The sequence below is a fragment of the Dromaius novaehollandiae genome, chromosome 8 (assembly GCF_036370855.1).
Source record: "Dromaius novaehollandiae isolate bDroNov1 chromosome 8, bDroNov1.hap1, whole genome shotgun sequence".
NCBI lineage: Eukaryota > Metazoa > Chordata > Aves > Casuariiformes > Dromaiidae > Dromaius > Dromaius novaehollandiae.
The window spans coordinates 14,495,118-14,510,004 of record NC_088105.1 but is presented as its reverse complement, the minus strand read 5'-3'; the positions used below and the strand labels follow the sequence as shown (position 1 = coordinate 14,510,004).

The 14,887-nt window shown below is 41.1% G+C and overlaps 1 protein-coding gene across 1 annotated transcript in view; it reads right to left on the bottom strand.

The window, feature by feature from the left end:
• CDC73 (cell division cycle 73) overlaps positions 1–13,495 on the bottom strand; it is a 105,173-nt gene extending 91,678 nt beyond the window's left edge. The window contains exons 1-7 of the mRNA XM_064515754.1: positions 13,236–13,495; positions 7,508–7,613; positions 6,794–6,863; positions 5,736–5,798; positions 5,595–5,647; positions 3,694–3,782; positions 1,233–1,449 (exon numbers count right to left, since the gene is read on the bottom strand). Of these exons, the coding sequence (XP_064371824.1) occupies positions 1,233–1,449; positions 3,694–3,782; positions 5,595–5,647; positions 5,736–5,798; positions 6,794–6,863; positions 7,508–7,613; positions 13,236–13,366 (729 nt within the window). The 5' untranslated portion in view covers positions 13,367–13,495. The remainder of the gene's footprint in view (positions 1–1,232; positions 1,450–3,693; positions 3,783–5,594; positions 5,648–5,735; positions 5,799–6,793; positions 6,864–7,507; positions 7,614–13,235) is intronic.
• Between the last annotated feature and the right edge of the window lie 1,392 nt (positions 13,496–14,887).

Below are 14,887 nucleotides of genomic sequence, written 5' to 3'. Positions count from 1 at the left end.
CTTTGAGACACTCAGATTTTGCCTAACACACTAGATCATCTTACTATTACTACAAGGATACTAGGACGGAACGTTCAACTCTTTCCCTACCAGCTTTGCAAGACTTCCTTGGAAGACATGTAAACATATGAATGCCATGAATAATTCACTACAGCAGAAAAAAGCCATCCAGACTCCTGCAATATAAACATTTCGTATGACAAAAATCGGTAAAAACCTTGAACATCAATCATCAACTGTTTAGCAGCATGATCACTCCAAACCTCTCAGACTCAAAGCAGCAACAGTCCCTCTACTTGGGCATGCAGGGAAAGATACGTGCCACATCCCTAGTAATAACCTCGTAATTCAGGAATGTTTATTTCATCACTAAAGCCACGAGACTAAGTTGTGAAAATGACTGCTATGTAAACTACTGTTAAAAATACAGCAAGGAAAAACTGGGAATTCATTTACTTCCAAACATTATTTTCCTGTGGTACTACTTACAGAAGAAATGAAAGCAAAGGGCACAATTTAACAATAAACTCTGGAAAATAAACATTTGCAATCTATTAGAAATTAGAAATACTTACTGCTTCCTTAAGAAATTTAGTCCCAAATATCTCTACAATATAGGGAAAGCCTAAGTGTCCAAAGACAGCGAGCCATTGTTTGTGCTTGTAACCATGTTCTGGATGGCACATAACCAAGGCTAGACCTGAAGACATGAATTCAAGGAGCACGAAGGAAGAAAAATAAACAGAAAAGCTTCCTTATGCTAACACTTGCTAGTTTTATTCATTTTATCATTTTTTCTCCCTGCTTCTTCAATGTTTTCTACAGCTAGTAGCCCTAGGACTTTTCTCCAATGCTTGCGTGTTGCTACTTCTCCTATCAGATCCCCCTCTTCTCACCAATTTCTCTTGTCTGTATTAAACCTATAAGCACTTATTTCATATAGCCTTCCCAACTGTAGAGCTCAAGCCAGCTTTGTTTGAGAGGAAATAAGTGATTATCCAGTATCTTTTAAATGGCTGAAGCAAGTATTTTAGGATATATTTTAGGAATACTGCAAAAAGCTAAGAACCGACTCTTTCACCAACGTGCCAACAGCCTTCCAGCTTACCTTTACCTAGCACCCTAAGCATAACTCCCCCAAGCATCTGTAGTTACCATGCTAGAGATAGGGAAATGAAAAAAGAAGGTAGTTTATTTGCTTCATAAAAATAGTTTCATAACTAGAACATTACCTTGCCTGTGCTTTGTAAGATTGTAGTTCTCGTCCTCCATACTCTCTCCCTGCTGACGATATCTCTGGTTACATCCACCTCAGCATCAACAAAACTTCTCTGTTTAAGAGCAGTTATGTCATCATCCAGATCAGTTTTGATAGTGGATCTTTTCTTTGCCATGATTTTTGCTTTGATAGCAGCAATTTTTTCCACAGACATGGCTTCAGACAAGGACCTAAACGAGCAAAAATATCAGAAGAGACTGAATAATAGCACAAAAGATTCTCCTGAAAAAAAAGGTGAATGTCCTTCTGCTTGAAGTTTATGGTTGTGCCATAGCTCATAACATAGTCACCTTACATATACTTAAAGATTACACGTATGCTGACAGTGCTATTTTGGACATTAGAACTGTTTTTGTGCGTGAAGACTCCAGACGGGTCTACAACAAGACTCCATACAGCACTAAAAAAAAACCCCTGCTATAACAAGCAGCAGTGAAGACTACAGATTTAAAGCACCGGGATGAACACTTCTTCCATTTACAATGTTAATTGAATTTGAGCTCCCCGTTATTGATAGTGGATTACCACTTTGTGTCCAGTCAATGAACCCCTGGTTGCTGTGAGGCGTGAAAAGCTTTAGTTGAATTTCTGGTTGAAATTCTGCAACGTGGACTTGTCCACTCGGAAAAATCAGTGTTACCAGAACAGAGCATGTAGGCCAAACAAACAACAGATGGTAGTAACTTTGCCCTCATTAAGCTGTATTTGAGGTGGTTGGCTCAATGCAGGACTGCAATATCTTTACCTGCATTTGCTTTTAATTGTACACACAGCAGAATTTGATTGCCAGTGAGCCCTATTCCTTTCCAGGTGAGCTGAAGAATAAAGAGAACTGAATTGGACATGCCTAACTGCACACACCTAATCCAATTTCACACCATTTTTTGAGATCAGCTTGAAAAATTAATACAACAAGCACTGGTTATGAAGCACTCCATCTGTGCAGCTAAGCTACTGGAAAAGGAACTTTTTGTTGCTGCTAAGCATACAGTAACGAGAGTGACATGCACACATCCCAACCTCAGTGCCTGTGTTGGCTGTGCTTTTCAAAGGGCAGTCTTTTACACCCTGTATTAAAAGTCAATAAATATAGAATACAAAGCAATTACATTCAGTAATTCTCACTGCAGCATTGTCTGGTACTCGAAAAAAAATTACTTGATACACTCAAGCTAGCATCAGAATTATTAAAGTAGTTTACACAAAACAGTGAATAGATCATTATACTTTTGATTATTAGTCAGGTGTAGCAATCAGATCTCTTTTTTCTGCAGTTTGCTTTTAAGTACACCTACACAGGAGACAGACAGGAAGATGATAATCAAAAGATATTTTTCATGCGCTTAGGTGTAATTATGTATTCTATAAATACTTGCCAAGTTAATTGTTACAAAGTTAACTGATAAATTTAATCCTGATATAGAGGCAGACAAGGATTCATAATATTACCTGTGTGCAAGAAATAAATTTCACTTGATAGACCAAATGCACTCTTGAGAAACTAGTTATTTGCAAAATTCAATGCTGACAAAGCAGAAAGTTAATCCATACTCATACACCTTACCTGCCAGAAGTACAAATCCTACTTTACATTCCGAGAGCTGAAACACAATGGGAATTAAGCAACTAGCTTTATCTTAGACTTCTGAACTTACATAGCTGACAATTAACTATCTGGTATCCTACCGAGTGCTCGCTAAGCCTAAAATTCTTAGCATCAACAAGGTATCGTTATAATTTCATTTCCTCTTTGCCTGACTTTGGGAAGACATAACCCAAAAGACAGCTGTCATTCTATACAGAATTCTGGATAGGTACAATGGAAAAGGAAAGGCGACCAGGTGTTAAGATTCAAAGCACTTCAAATACTAATTACTGCTTATGGCAATAACTATACATTATCCTCTGATAGCTTACTGTCTCTTCAGAAGCTCAGCAAGAACCTCGCCTATGCAAGCTACTGAAGAGCAAGGACTCAGAGCTCCTGTCACCCATGCTCTGCTTTTACAGCCTTTTTCCCCTTTTGTGTGCAAGACATTCCTCAGCACAGGTTTTTTTCTTTGAAATACAGCACAAAATCACCAGCTTCCCTTTGCAATTCTTCCCATTGTATTGGACTGCTTAGACACTATGGCAGAAGAAAGCAGAAATGGCAGATTAGGGGAAGAAAAGTAAACTGACCGCTCACTTCCGAAGACAAACAGATAACGTCACGCTACAAGCTCTGAGCTTCCACTCAAGATGAGCAGTTTGACTAGTCACACAAAATTCTGCCTCCTCAGGAGCTACTGATGCTAGTACCTAAGGGAGGGAGACTTTCACTGAGAGCTGCTGGACAGAAGTAAGAATGGGTGTCCTGAATAGACCTGTTACTAGCCCTTTAATTATCATCTATAGCAAAAAAACCCTCCTACCTGATTTGCTCTGTTTGCACGATACCTTCTTTGTGTCCTTCCAACCGAGCTGCCAACCTCTCCTTGTCAAGACGTACACACTCTTCATCCTAGTAGTAACAGTACTGTTTAATTTTTTGTGTGTTCTCTTTTTACTAAAATAAATAAAACTATTAAAGCTATTCAGTGTTTAATTTTTTGGATAAGCAAGGACTGTCTTTATTTCCAAGCATTTTTGTAACTATGCACTAGCGTTAACTGGGCAGCTACTGGAAATTTCCTCCTAAGAACCACCAGGCATAATTAGAATAATAAAAACAAAACTACCACTCCCTTCTAAAAGCCTTGTTCAGACGATGGTTCAAAAGAAAAGAAAAACAGCCAGAAGACTAAGTCGGCAACCAAAACATGTATTTATGTAGGAAATTACATACATGCACATATATATTTAAGGTAAACATATCTAACACTCAAATTTGCCTAGATATATAATCAATGGTAGTTTTTAAAGAAAAGAATTGCTTAGAACTGTTACATCTTAATGCAAAGCTTTTATAAATGACATTCCCAATGTATATAAAAACCAGTCATGAGTAAGGAAGCTTCTGGTTACTCAAACTGGGTTTGAGAGACATACAGAAGTAGAGAAAGCAGTAGAGAAAGATGTAATTTTACGCCATCATTTCGGCTTTCTAGTGCTGGCACCACTTGTAGTCCACCTGTTTTGCTCCCCAGCAAAACTTAAATGGATATCAAGTTTGTCTTACTGCTAAAATCTCTTTGAAAAGGCTGAAGCGCAGCAAAACCAGTCATGCTCATATATTAGGAGAGACCTGGGATCTCTACAACGAGATGATCTTTGAACAGCTTATAAAAAAGGAGACTCCGAGCTGGCAGAGCAGTAGAGAAACAAAGGATGGCCATAAGTTACATTAGGACCACACACAGATTCTCCAAATTATGGAGGACTGCAGTTTCAAAACATATTAGCATCACAACTACATAGGGTAACGGAGAACTTAAGATCATCAGTAGGTCATCTCATAGCAATCATCCGCTCATGTACCATTAAGAATGTGTAGTTCTTATGATTCTTATGCAGTTGCATCTAAGCACAAACAATGTTCAAATCCAACTCTGGAATAAGTGAATTTATATATTTTCAATAATTCCTCTTCTAAGATCAAATCCTCACTACCCTGAAAATATACACACACAGATTTATAATAATTGACAGAGGAGACGTAACTGGATTAACCCAGTTTAAAAAAAATAAGAAAAAAGTATTAAGTCAGTTTTTAAAAACAGCTGTGATAAATAATAACATGTGTGTAATAACAAGACACATTGCTTTTGTTAAGAAGTACTTGTACAAATACACTATTAAACTACCTAAGACATAGCACTAGATAATAGTAATCATAAGGACAACAGTTTCTTATATTGCTACAAAAAAACTTAAATAACCGGTAAAATAAATAAGAAATATCTAATGACAGAGCTAAAACTAACATTCAATTTACAATGCCAAGTTATGAAAGGCAAACAACAGTAATAAGTCATTAAATACCATTTAGATTCCAATCACGCAGTTCTTAATGGGCAGATTTCCAACTAGATGTGTAGTACACAGACGCAGTTTGACTTACAGCTACTTAGAGTATATATGTGGCCAAGCTTTCCCCTTTCATACTAGAACATACATCTAACATGTTAGAATTTCTAGCAAGTAAGATTCTTAAGTTTAAATTAGAGGCTGAAATTCTTAAATTCAAACTCTTTCCAGTTTACTTACACACTAACAGATGTAATGTGTGCACCTAGAGGATAGGTAGCTAAGCTGAACTGCTACAAAAATAGACAAATAATACAATCATTTCCCTCCCCCCAAAATTTGCATTGATGACAGTTATTGTCATTACCTCTATTCTTGGTTTCTTTGCTTCTGCTAATATTTCATCTGCTGCTCTTTTAACTACAAGAAAAAGAGGACATTAAAAATAGAAGATTGTAGTACACTTTCATAAAACATACCTTAAGGTTATTTTTTAGTTAAACTGTACCTTGAGTGGATCGCTGAAGGCCAATTTCAAGCGGAGCACTTCTGTCTATACTCGATGAGGTTGCTATAATCAAAAATATCATTTCATTTGAGTACAAAAAGGTTTATTTAAGTATAAAAGGACATACGACAACAGACAGATTGCAACAGGGGAAATTCCAACTAGGTATTTGGAAAAAAAATTCATAGCAAGCCTGGTCAAACATTGAATCAGGAGACATTCAGAACTCAACTGAATATGAAGTTGGATCATGCTGCTCTGGGTCATTTGACCCTTCTTTGAGAAGGGGTTTGAACCAGATGACCTCCTGTGGTCCCTTCCAACACATTTGTCAATGATTCTATGATCGGTATACAGCACATAAAAGCTAACAGAGTCAAGGATAATGACTTTATAATTTAGAATCAAAATCTACTAGTTCATCCAATTTTTGGAAGAAAGACAACCCAAGGGTCCCTTGAAAATATAAAAACAGCTTATTGCTGTTCTATTATATTATAGACAATCCCAAATATCAACATACTTTAAAATAATCTAAGGAAAAACTACAAAACACAGCACCTTAAAACAGTAAGTCATATGTATCTTTCTCTGGTCACAGAGAAACCTCTTTTCTCTGACTATTGGTAACAAAAGTTTTAAGATGATTGAATACCAGGAAAAACTGCTAAACTGAAAAAGCAGTGATTTGACATGTTCTGTTACATTGAAGAATTTATCCCACATCAAAATCTATGCATTATTAATAAAGTTTTCGACAATCTACAGCAAAGGAAGAAATAAACACTGAGCATCCTAACACATGATTATATTAACCCCAAAGTGTTAATAGATAATAAATAAGCAGCTTGGTTCTAAAGCTGCACGTAGGAATGCAGCTTCTATCAAAGTGCCATAAAAACAGTTAAACAGAACAAAATAAAAGAAAACATAGCTTTATTTGAGCAGTCCCAGTTAAGCTGCAAGTCGACTGTAGTTTACCGCCCTTCCCCTCACCCACCCTCATATGCCCGATAAATATGAAGCAGTGCACTAAGTTAACAGAAAACATTACTCACATGTTTCCCCATTTAAGTATGCTAGCAGGTCTTTCCTATCAGGTCTTCTTACCACAGGAATGTTTTCAGTCTGAAAAGACAGCAGACTTGACATTAAGCTGTTATTTCCTCAGAGTGTCCATTGCTGAAGATGTTTCACTTTTACTGAAAACTATTCATTCATACAGAAACAGGAACACAGGTGTTCTACCTCCCAAGCAACCACAGCCACCCAGCTTAAAAACGCAATTACTTTCTAGAGTACATTCAACTACACAAAACAAAAAAATGTTGTCTGCTATAAAACCAAAAGGGAGGACAGCCTTTTTCTTCCATCATTTCAAACTTGCAAATAAGTAGTAGTGAGCTTCTTCTTTTTTTTTCACGCATGTATACACATGTGCGCATATGCGGACAAATACATACACACTTCATTGTACATTATCTTCCCTCTCCCCAGCCAAATTCAGCCACTTAAACGCTACCATTTCCTGACAATAACTATGCTCACTGCACTCATCACAAACTCGCAAATAAGTAGTGTGGTTTTTTTACACATGTATACACACGAGCATATGCACACAACACATACATACACACACACTCTATCATTTATCTTTTTCCCTTTCCCCAGACAAATGCAGACACTTAAATGCTACCACCACTTCCTGATAATAATTATGCTCGCCTCACTCATCACAAACAAACAAAAAAAATACCATATGGTCTACTTACTGCAGCACGACGAACATAAACAGGATGTGAAAGGTGCACATTATTGAGCAGGAACAAGATAGAATCCAAAGTGTAATATTCCCTGGGCTGACCTTCTTTCCCCGTCCTGTAACATCATGAAAAATTTTTTTTTTAACATTTAACCTCCGTGCCTCTGCCTCACCCACACATACTCATTTAGTGAACTCCTCAGTTCTTAGTAGATAACAGTTCAAAAAGCAGGCACCAATATTACGATCAGACTATTGCCAAACAAGTGAATTATCAACCATGTTATGAAATACAAGTAATAGATATTTGTTCTTACAGCCTCTACACTGCCTGAATTAAAAAACTGGGCAGAATCATCAGAAATAAGAGCTGGCTAGGATGTATAACATATAACAGGCAAGCATTGGAAAACCATAAGGACATATTCTATTACATCTCAAATGTATTTATCTTTCTGTTTGTCAAAGGCACTATCTTATTTGGGATAGGAAAAGCAATGTATTTCAACTGCAAATGGAAAAAAATAGCATTACATGTTCTTCAGATATAACGAGACACAATTTGCACTACTAAGGATATCACAGTGAAGAACTCAGAATACGCAAATTCAGTGAACTTTACAGAACACAAGGTTCAAATACAAAATTGCAATGAATTTGCATACTAAAGTCAAACCACTTAACAACACAGTAGCATCAAGTTCAATCTCAGCTTCAAAAGGGCTTGTTTGAAAAGTCTGAAAAGGAATCTGTGCTGCATAACAGCAACTCCAAAAAAACCACCCCCCCAAAAAAATCCTAATTCTGGTTTGGCTCCATATGCATCCAACCTAACTACCCCGCCACTCCTCCACCCCCCAGGCTGTTACTAGAAGATTTTGCTGGGGAGGCAGTGCCCCCCTCTCAGGAGGGCCAAAACAAGAACTGCTTCCTAAATACTTGAACTGCTCTGGGAAAGGGACACTTCTCTCTGTTTCCTAGCCCTCAGTGCAACCATGCAATGGACAAGCACAGCTGCCTGAATTGCCAGACCAGGCCAGGCCAGGCCAGGGCTCCTCCACGCTGCACCTTCCCCATCCCGGGCCAGCCAAACCAACAGGCTCATCTCAAAGCCCAAGGAAGACGGCCCACCAAAAAGCCATGCCAGAACTGTAGAATTTAAGGGAATTTAAGATTGTCACAGAAGTCTGACTCAAACTGTCTGACATTTCAGGAAGAAGAACTTTCATTAACACAATAAAGAGTTTCCCCTCTACGTTTAGCAGCTTTCCTTAGGGCTCACCATCAGCACTGAAACACCTGACACAGAACTGGCAAGCTCACAGGGGGAAGGAAGAGGAAATCATAAAATTACACCTCAATTATAATATTGTTTAACTTGCAAGAGCTACATGACCACTTACCAAATGTGACAGAAGTGTAAGACCATTTTCTCCACACACACAATGCCACTGCTGCTTTTCTAAGCAAAACTAAAATTAACTAGATCAAAAGGGTCCAACAACCTATTCAGAACTGATTACCAGAAGGTTGAAAACATTACTCTCAGTGTTGCCTGAGAAAGCAAATACATCTTTATTCAGAGAGAAAAATGCCCCCAAATACTGGAAGATTGGTAGAATAAAGGATCTATTACCGCTCCTTCCTTCCAACAGCCTAGTCTCCACATGGGGGGATTATATTTCAATGGTAATAGACATAGGAAGAGGTGTAGTATCTTTACTGATAGGAAACTATGATCCAAAAGCTGGCTTAACCATTAGTCAACAAAACTATATTCCTCAGCAAGGAATTTTTTGAGCATCTCACTAGTTCACTGCTACCTTCGATTAGGTGGTGAATACATTCAGAGAACTGGTAGCAACTAAAGCTTCCTTCACATAGAGTTCACTTTGGAGTGAATTCAAAGTCATGTGACACACTTATCACTTCTGTTTTAAAACAAACATTTTTAGATAGTCTCACTTCAAAGTCATTACTTCTTTGAACTGCATCTTATTCACGGAACATTATATAAGATGCCCACTTATTTATCTATTCAAGTTTTTATTTAGACTATGTAGCAATAAGTGACATAATTCAGAAAATTAATATTGAACAGTTCCTATTTATTTTCGAATATGATATTACAAAGCCACAGGCATTGCCAAAGCTCAACAGTACACATCTGACACTTCATCACTTAAGCCACGCACACAAGAAATCCCTATGCTCATTATGATTGTAAGATGACGCTTTATTAGGAGAATAACACAAAATACTGCTCATTAAAGGAAAACTGTCAGATGGGCAAGCAGTTGCAGAGCAAGGAGAAAAATTCAATAGTCTAAACTGAAATTTCAGCAGCAATTTGTGACCCTTGCAGATTCAGACAGTAAGAACCTGTAATAAACAAAGAACTAAAAGCACACCGATTTAAACGTAGCTTGCTTTGCTCAATTTTACAAACGTACAAAGTAGCAGAATAAATCAATCCTCTTATTTATCATACCACTAACCTCAGCAATTATTTCATAAAAAATTAGAATCCTAAAATTTGTGCCTTGAAAGTCCAGTACATTTTATTTTCTCTTTATTTTATTAAGAGATGTGACTCTTAATACCCATGAAACTCTAACTTAAAGCTGAAGAAAATGTTTACATAATGCAAGAGAGTTTCATCGGCTTGGTTTCAACACCAGATACTTATTTGCAGTTCATCCATTCACCGTCAATCCATGGGCATCAGGAGTTTATTCATTTTTAACTGTTCTTTTTCCTCTCATGTTCCCAAGCATGAATTTTTATGGAGGTACTAAAGGCCTACCTCTCATCCACAAAGAAAAACAGTAATCTTGAAAACTACAAGACTAGACACACAGACTATCACACAAAGTACAACACCCATGACCAGCTGCTTACTACTTAAAAACTTCTCAACTATGTGTACAAACCCCCTCTACTGTGTAAACAAAGCAAGTAAGTTTCTTTGTGGGAGTGATTTTCTTTCTTTGGTTTTAAAACTGAATAAACAATCCTTCTTCAGGGGCTACAGATCAACCATTAGATCAAAATAAACAAAACATCTAGTCTTGGGCCATCTAGCCTTCTCCTTGTGCCAGCAAGGGAGTTCATACAATTATGTTTTGTGAACTAAATCTGGGAACTAACCTGGATTAAAATAATTTTGGGAATTTTTTTTTTTCTAAGTTAATTTTAACCTGGCGCAGCTCCTCAGATCTATTTGCTGTGTGGTTGACACTTGAGCTAGCACAGGGAGAAGACGGTGCAGGGCAATACAGCTCTTCTGGCAGCCGTACAGGCTTCTGCCAGCCTAACTGCTCAAGGAGCAACAGTGTTAAATATCCACGGGAACTACTTCTAATTCCAGAACGGATGGAATGCCCCCACTGCTGTTCAGACTTGGATTACTCTCTCTCTAGACTGCTGGTAGAGATGCAATTACAGCAACCATGTTGTGGACACCTAAGAGTGAAATCATACTTGCTTCATGAAAGATGAAGCTGTTAACAACTGCTCACTGCAAGCATAGTTCAGATCCTGTTGAGCGACCTGCGTATGAAAGGTTTTGACTCTTAAAAGCTTTCTAAGGTCTTCCTGCTATGTCCCTGCATAAGCTTGGCAATTACATAAATTAATGGCTCCAAAACTGTGGTCTCAAAGCTACTGAGTGTGGCTTACAGAACTGGTCTCACTTTTGCAATGCCTTCAGTTTAAAGATTAGGCAGACATAGTTGCATGGTGGTTTACAAGAAGTGCTGTGAACTGGTAACAATCCGATCCAAGGAAAAAACTCAGAAGCCACTGGTCTAAGCCAAGATTTACTAACTTCCTCCAAAAAAATCTGTAACGGATCTATCGCTAGAAACGAGGGCACAGACAGCTATTATGATGCTACTGCTTCTATTCTGCTCAGAGCATCCTCTTCTCACCCACAAACCGTCCTCAAGGCAGCTTTACCTTCATGGTTAACACACAAGATTTTTTTCTCCAGGCGCTATCTTCTGTCCTTTGTTAAGGATTCTGGGCCTGGGCCTAATTTAAGCTTTCCTAGGTAGCAGCAGAATTTAGCTGGCATATCCGTTTCCTCAGCTCCTTACAGAGTAGCAGCAAAACTCGCCTGTCTAGTTAGATGTTACTTGTTATTGCTTAGGAGAAAAACTTTAAGCAAAGGAAACATCATAGCTGTCTATACACTTGCTTAAGAAAACAGAACTAAGACTTCTCAAGAATTTTAAAACTTATATACTTATACAAACACTTTTCTTCCTCTTCAGTCTAGATACCAGTATCCCTCAACTCAGCCAGGAAGCGCAAATAAATCCCAAACAAGTTGCTGAAAACTCGAAATAGGTAATAAAATGGCACATTTCTAGTTTTAAACTGAAGGCAAAGTAAAATTAGTGAAATAAATAAAAAGACTTTCTACAAATTAACATAGATGGATAGGTTTCTTCCCCCCCCCCCCCCCCAATAAAAGTCAGGCTCTTAAATCAATACTCATATTCTTAGTATAACTATGAAAACTTAAAAAAAATCCCAGGCCACAGACTGAACTGCAAGTGTTTTTGAAAAATCCATTTTTTTGAAAAATTCATTTTCTGTCAAGCTTCACAGGATAATGTAATCTCTTTGACAGGTAACTGAAACTTTCCTTATGTAATATTTGATGAAAGACAATATTTTTCCCTTGGGTTTAAAAGGGATTCACTGAAGTCCTTCTAGTTAGGAAGTTGAAAGTAGGTGGCTTCTAAACGCAGAGAGAAGGAGAATGAAGAAAATTAACTCCATTGCGTAGTAAACAATACATCTCAAACTAGCAAAATCAACATGTACAAATCTAATCTGAAATTCTTTAAAAAGCAAGAATATTATCTGGTACTACCACTAAAACAACAGAAGCATTATTTCTACTTGTTTATTACAGTAAGGACAACTAGGAAGCAGGCTGCATTAGGATGAGCCCGGGAAAAGGACTCCGCTAGAAGCAGGCTGAGCGAGGAGCACAAAGCGCGGACACAGTTGGACAGGGCTCGCAGGTGGCTGCAGAGGGAGGGGTGCTTTGGCCCTCACTGGCTTTGCAACACAAAGCCCCGCGAGAAGAGAAACACGCCAGTGAAGCTAGCGGGGTAGAGACATAACGCTTGGGGGGGAAGAAAAAAAAAGCAACCGGACAACAGAGAACAAACTTCGAGGAGCAGCTTTGTCCCATCTCCTTGGGAGTGCCGGCAAGACCCTGCACCGCTGGGGCCTCCCAGCCCCGCCGGGCCGCAGGGACAGCGGGAGAGCCGGGGGCAGGCCCCGACCGCAGCGTGCCCGAGCCCGGGGGACGCCCGCGCCGCCCTCCGGGGCGCCGGTTCGCAGGTCGCCGGGCGGCGCCCCGGACGCGTTCCTCGAGGCAGCGGCGAGACCGGCCAAGCAGAGCGGGCTCCCGGGTAGCCCCGCGCGAGGCGGACAGGGATGGGGACGCGCCCGCGCCGCCGACCGGGGCCGGCCGCCTCCCCCGGGCTCCCACCGGGGACCCCAGGCGGGGCGGGCAGGGCCGCGGGGCCCGCCCCAGGGGCCTCCCCGGGAGGGCGCAGCGAGGCCGCCCGCCCCCGCGCGGCGGGGCGCAGGCCCGGGGCTCCGCGCCGCTCCGCGCTGTCCCAACTTCGGCCAACTTCTCCCTCCCCGCCCGACCCCCCGACCCGGCCCGGCCCCTCCCCTCCCGGCGGCGGCCGCGCCGCCCCGGCGCTCACCCCCAGATGACATAGTTGGTCTTGACGTTCTTGGGCCAGGAGAACTCGCCGAAGATCACCTCGTCGCCCTTCACCACGATCTCCTTCTTCTGCGTGTTGTACTGCCGCAACACGCTCAGCACGTCCGCCATCTTCGCGCCGCTCCGCCGCCGCCGGCCGCCGCCGCTCCGCCGCGGCCCGGCCCCACTGCCAGCCGCGCGAGGACCCCGCCGCCAGCCGCCAGGGCCCGGGCTGCCCGCCGCGGACGCCTGAGCGCAACGCCGCCGCGCACCCCGCTGCCTCCAGAGGGCGCCCTGGGCGGCCCGGCCCGCCCTTATGGGCGCGGGGCGGGGCCGGGCGGGCTGCGTGCCGCCGCTGCGCGCCGCTGAGGGACGGCGGCGGCCGGGCCCAGGCGCCCTCGCGAGGGCCTGACCCGGCCACCGGGGCCACCACGGCGTTGGCAGTGATGCCCGGCAAGGGAGGCCTCGCACGTCGCGCTAAGTCGGCTGTGTGCGCGCAGTACGGGAGAAAAACCAGTTACACAAAGCTCCTGATGGGGAGAACTGCGTTATATGTAATGTCCGTTGGGGTTGTTTTTAAGCGATCCGTCGTACAGGCCACGGGGGTTTTGCAGGTCCTGCCCGACACAGGCAGCAGTAACGACAGTCAACAGGGAGCAACTAGTGCGCGGCAACGTACCCTCAGTCAGAGGAGCTGTTGTATTGCAGCAGTCTCTGTGCTGGCGTCCTTCCTCCCCTGTTCCCCCCCCAGCTGCCCTTCACAGTGGTACGCTGTCCTTACTGCTCAGGCAGCAGTGATAGATTCAAGAAACCAGTACACAAGCTCTTAAATTTGCGCACTACAACCACACTACAGATCAGGAAGAAAATCTGGAAATCGGATATAAAGAAAGAAAAAAATCTGTTTTATCAATAACAAAAATGCAATTAAATTCTGACAGGAATGAGCAGTCAAAATACCACAGCCAAAAAAAAAGAGGAAAATATTTATTCTGTCTTTGTGTCTGAGGAGAAAAGCCCCCCATCAAATGATAACAAAACGTGAAGCAAACACGTTATCAGTAGTGTGATCTTGACTGTTAGTACAAAAAGCAGCACTCAGGATTTCATACAGCTCCTGTAACACTGTTTTCTCACAGGAGCAATTGAACAGTTGCAGCTGTAGCAGGGCTCCTCCAACAAGCATATTTCTGCTTTCTCATTGTTCCAGGTTGATTTCTTCTACAGGAGTACACAAAAACTGGAAATCCAGTACAGCAAAACCTGACAAAGTGGCATCCCCTCCAGAATACCAATACTGGAAATACAGGCCTGGAAGAAAAACCTCTTGCCGGCTTATTTTAATCTTTGATGCTCAGAATTTTCTTAACACTTTTCAATTTTAGCAGAAAACATTATCCTGTATTACATATGAAAAAAGCAAACTTGCATCATTTTTCTTCCTGTACGTAGCATGCATTATGATTGGCAAAATAGAATGAAAGTCAACATTTTATATAATTTCCTGTGCTGAGATGTGATACATTTCATGTCAGGGCAAAGAAGCATGCAGTACAACGGAATATATCACAAGTATTTTGTAACAATTCACATACTGTATCAAAATAATATATATACACAAATATACTATCTAGTAACATAATGAATGGCACC